Source organism: Octopus sinensis, unplaced genomic scaffold (assembly GCF_006345805.1).
Source record: "Octopus sinensis unplaced genomic scaffold, ASM634580v1 Contig08757, whole genome shotgun sequence".
Classification (NCBI taxonomy): Eukaryota; Metazoa; Mollusca; class Cephalopoda; order Octopoda; family Octopodidae; genus Octopus; species Octopus sinensis.
In genome coordinates, this window is record NW_021831287.1 from 126,227 (window position 1) to 130,549 (window position 4,323).

General features: G+C 37.3%; 1 protein-coding gene across 1 annotated transcript; it reads right to left on the bottom strand.

Moving 5' to 3' along the window:
* Window positions 1-521: 521 nt before the first annotated feature.
* On the bottom strand, window positions 522-1,049 carry LOC115228002 (transcription factor SOX-10-like). Its single transcript, XM_029798681.1, has one exon. It carries the CDS (start codon window positions 1,047-1,049, stop codon window positions 522-524), a length of 528 nt encoding a protein of 175 aa, XP_029654541.1.
* Window positions 1,050-4,323: the final 3,274 nt, after the last annotated feature.

The window sequence follows — 4,323 nt, forward strand, 5'->3', positions numbered from 1 at the left end:
ATATACAACTACTTTCCTGGGAAAAGGGTTCTGTCTATAACTGGGAAACTGATCGGAAAGAAGACCTTTAACCACCGGGAAACCCTTTGGCTGTACCAGAGAATATCTATAGCAATCTTGCGAGGTGACTCGTTTGCTATGCGGGGTGCAGTCACTGGCGAATCCTATTTGTTTTACCCTTTCATACTTTAAATCAGTTTATTATTTTCATTTATATATTTATCTTCTCTAACAAAACTACTTTTCTTCAAATTCAATTTGTTTGCTTATAACTAAAGCCTATAAATTCTGTATACTATCCACACTTTCAGGAAATTAGTAATAGGACCAATAGGGAGTGACAAAATCAACTGAATATTCTTGAAATAAGACCTTTTAAGTTTAGGAAAAATGTGGGAGGATAAATTAACGGAATGCAATATATGATTCTTGTATGTTAAAGTCAATATTAGAACGACTAAGGAATAAAATGAACTAATTTAATGCAAATTTACGAATTAAACAGTTAAGAAAGTCATAAATCAGTACTTATATCCGTAAAATGGATACCAGTCATTATTTGTCGAATATGATTGAGGTTCAAAATATTCCATCGTGTCAAAATTCGTGTAGTAAATATCTGGTTGGAGGTTCTCTGAGTTTTGAAAGTAATAATCATATTGAATTATATTTTTATCAAATGTAGCGAATTCGACATTTTGAGTAGTGCTTGGAATTTCTAACGGTTTTTTGAATGATTTTTTAGATTTTCTTTTTCGGATTGGACAGTAAGTATAGTCTGGATAAGTCTTAAGGTGAAGTATCCTCTCTTCTCTTGCTTTATCGAAGTAGGGTCTTTTGTTTTCTTCGTTCATTTCATTCCAAAACTGACCTAGCAGTTTTGAAATTTCATGATTTCTGTAATTTGTATACTTCGCAGAAAAATGTTTTCGAGCTTCAGTCGACCAAATAAAAAATGCATTTTTTGGTCGTTTTATATGAATTTTGTTCATGTCGTTGCTGATTAAGTTTTGGTAATAGTGCTGGTGTGGTCTATCTGGAAATTGCATTTTTGAACGCAGTAAGCTCAAACAGTCAATTTAAACTACGTTTCGTAACGTAAATCTCGATCGTTGAGATTTTTTTATTTTCGAATGCGGAATTTTCATTTTCGAGAATATTAACTTTTCAAAATTAAACTATCATTTCTATTTTATTTTGAGATTTGTATTTTAGTAAGCATATAAACAATTTTTTAAATCTTACGTTTTGAATAAAATATTTTTTTCAACGAAAATTTAAAAAATCCAAATTAATCTACAAATATTTATTGAAATATTCATTTTTTAAAAATCAGTTTAGAATATTTGGGCTCTAGAGTCGGCTGATTTTTCTTCCCCTTTAGACACTGTCGGCTTTTTTCGAAGCGACGGTAAGCGTCTCGGGGATGAGGATATTTCCTTTCAGAGAAGGCAAGTCCCTTTTTGGGACGCCACCTGCGTCGAATCTTTTTTGGTGACATCTCTACCCAAGACCTGCAGCAATCCGGAGTCCGCCAATGCTTAGAATGAAGAGTTAAGAGTTCGAAATAAGCAGGTATTTCTCTCTTTATTTTTAGTTTTCTCTCTGCCTTGTAATCTTAGGAATCGTCGGCAAGGCTAGGACTTAACTTTTCACTGACATTGGTAGAAGAATCTCTACGAAAACAAACAAATTAAAATATCGACATATTTGCATAATCATCTAATTCACTTATAATAATCTTCCAATATAAATTTTGGAGCGACAAAATAATTTTTCAATTAAAATGCAAACGTGAAAAGTAAAATTCCAAATTAGAGACAGAAACTTAAATTTAAATTAAAACAGATACGATAGGAAACTTAAAACAAAATTAGAAACAGATATATAAAAGACATTAATTTAGAAAGAAAATTCAAAATTAGAAATTTGTCCATATAAATTTTTATTTACAAAATATAATGATTACATTTTCAACCACGCTGAGTTAGAATGATATTGAAATTCATAAATCTAAAAAATTATATTACAAAATCTGGAGAATCATCCAAGAATTTAACATTAAATAGAAAAAAATAAGCAAGATCTTAATATTTATTGGCTTTGTAAAAAGTGTTAAAAGATTAAACGATGGGAGGGCCAGCGGCCTGACGGATCACCAAACTGTTCCCCCGGATAACGGCAATCGAGAACCGCTGGTTTTGGCCCAGTGCTTGCGGAGGAATTTTTCCGTTTTTGGACCAAGAGCATCCAGGTCTCCACAGCTATTGGCATCACGAAAAACTCGTCCGAAAGGGCAGAATATTTGGTTAGCTTTAAATCTTCAGCCTTCTTAACAGCAGATTTAGCCTCCAGAGCACACGAAGTCAAGCAGAAAAAGTATCCCAGCAGGTTGCGTCCCATGGGAGACCTTTTCCGTTCTCAAAAGAGAAAAGGGTCATCCCATCAGGACGTTTCCCGTCACCGCGGTCGAGACCTGGTGGTTCGAGGACCGAAGGAAATCCCGCCAAATCGAGGGCCCTCCGTATGATGTCATTCATGGCTGAGTGCCTTGGAAAACGTCCGGCACTCCTTCTGCACGATAATAGATAAAGACCGAAAGAGTCAACAGTGCAGCCACAACGACGCACGTGCGGGACACATTGTCTTTTCCGAAGCGCAAAGAGATTCCAATCCTTACCGATTCATAATCAAGGAGGGTGAGGGGTTCGGGAATGTGCAAAGCCATACTCAACTGGCCGGGGATGCTGCCGAAAGAAGGCAAGCGCGGGGGTGTTGGTTGGACGACTCGAGCAGCAGATTGAAAGTTTGCTTGCATCCTATTCGATCCTATGTCAAGACATTGTTCCCTCCAGACTTCGCTAAAATGAGCCACATTTGTGTCCAAGAAAAATTCAGAAAAGGAGCGTAGAATTTATATGACAAGTGTGTGGCTCGGGGAGAGGGACGAGAGAAAAGCAGGGAATGATAAGTCGGAACATGAGCGGATGCCGAGATTGTCAAAGACTAACGGGAGGGTTGTCTGTCTCCAACCCCTATCGTCGAAGGGGGAATTGCATATGTTTTGAGTACAAGTACGGATAAGGTGGTCAATGATTAGTTTTATCGATGCCACTAATAAAATAATTCTGTGTAAATGAAGATAATAGATTTTATTATGAAACAAAAAGCGTCCAAATTTATAATTGATATAATAATTGTTTTTTATGAATTTAAACTCGTAAATAATTTTAATAAAAATAATTAATATTAAGCACGTTATATCTTGTTGTCAAACATGGGTCGTATGTATGGAAAAGGGTTTGGAGAAACCATTGATTAGAGTAGGAAGGGAAAGTCTCGCTCTGTTCTGCCAATCCAGAAGTCTCGTCCAAAATGGGTGGGTCTGACTCCTCAGGAAATTGAGACAACAATCTGCCGTCTGGCCAGAAAGGGTCAGAAACCCTCACAAATAGGTTTGATTATGGAAAACATCCTCGAGGAGTAACACTTCGAGACTGCTACGGAGTGCCGAATATATCTCGGTGTGCCTCCAACAAGGTGTTGAGGATCCTCAAGAAGAATGGTTTGGCACCGAAATGTCCCGAGGACTTGTACTCGCTGATCAGCAAGGCCATCAGCATCCGCAAACACCTCGAGAAAAACAGGACGGACAAGGATTCCAAATACAGACTCCTCCTCACCGAGAGCAAAATCCACCGTCTGGCGAGATATTACCGAACCAAAAAAGTGTTGCCTCCCACATTTAGATAGTTCGGGTTGCTTGTTCACGTTTAGTACCTCCACCAATGCCTCCTCTATCATATCTTAGACTAATTGTTTCGTTTTAATAAATGTCGTTCCTTTTAAAATTTTTAGCTATATATGAATTACATTGATACCAACTTGTAGAATATGTACAAGTGGATTAACTTATGTATTCGTAAGGGAAAATGCTAAGGCCAATTTTTAAGGTTGCATTACTAATCGGGTGATTCCAGTTTCTTTAAGGACGGTCCTCATTTTTTCCTGACGTTCTTCCCTTGTTTCTGCACATTTTCTATAGGGGCGCGTCGGGTTTGTCAATGTGTGTGTCTTCCCCCTCATTTCTTCGCAAGATCCTCTCAAAAATGGCAACATTTAGTTGTTCGTTTGGTTATTCTAGAGTTTTGCAGATTCTTATTGAATTTTGGAAAATTTTTTCCAGATTGGTGTAGCTGATTGTATTTCCTCACGCTGCGCAGGCGTAACTAATTGTGGGTTCTATTTACTGCTTATAGACGGTTTTGAGAGTGGCGAGGTTTGTCAACTGCCTGCATTTTTGAAGGAAAACTCTGAGAATGT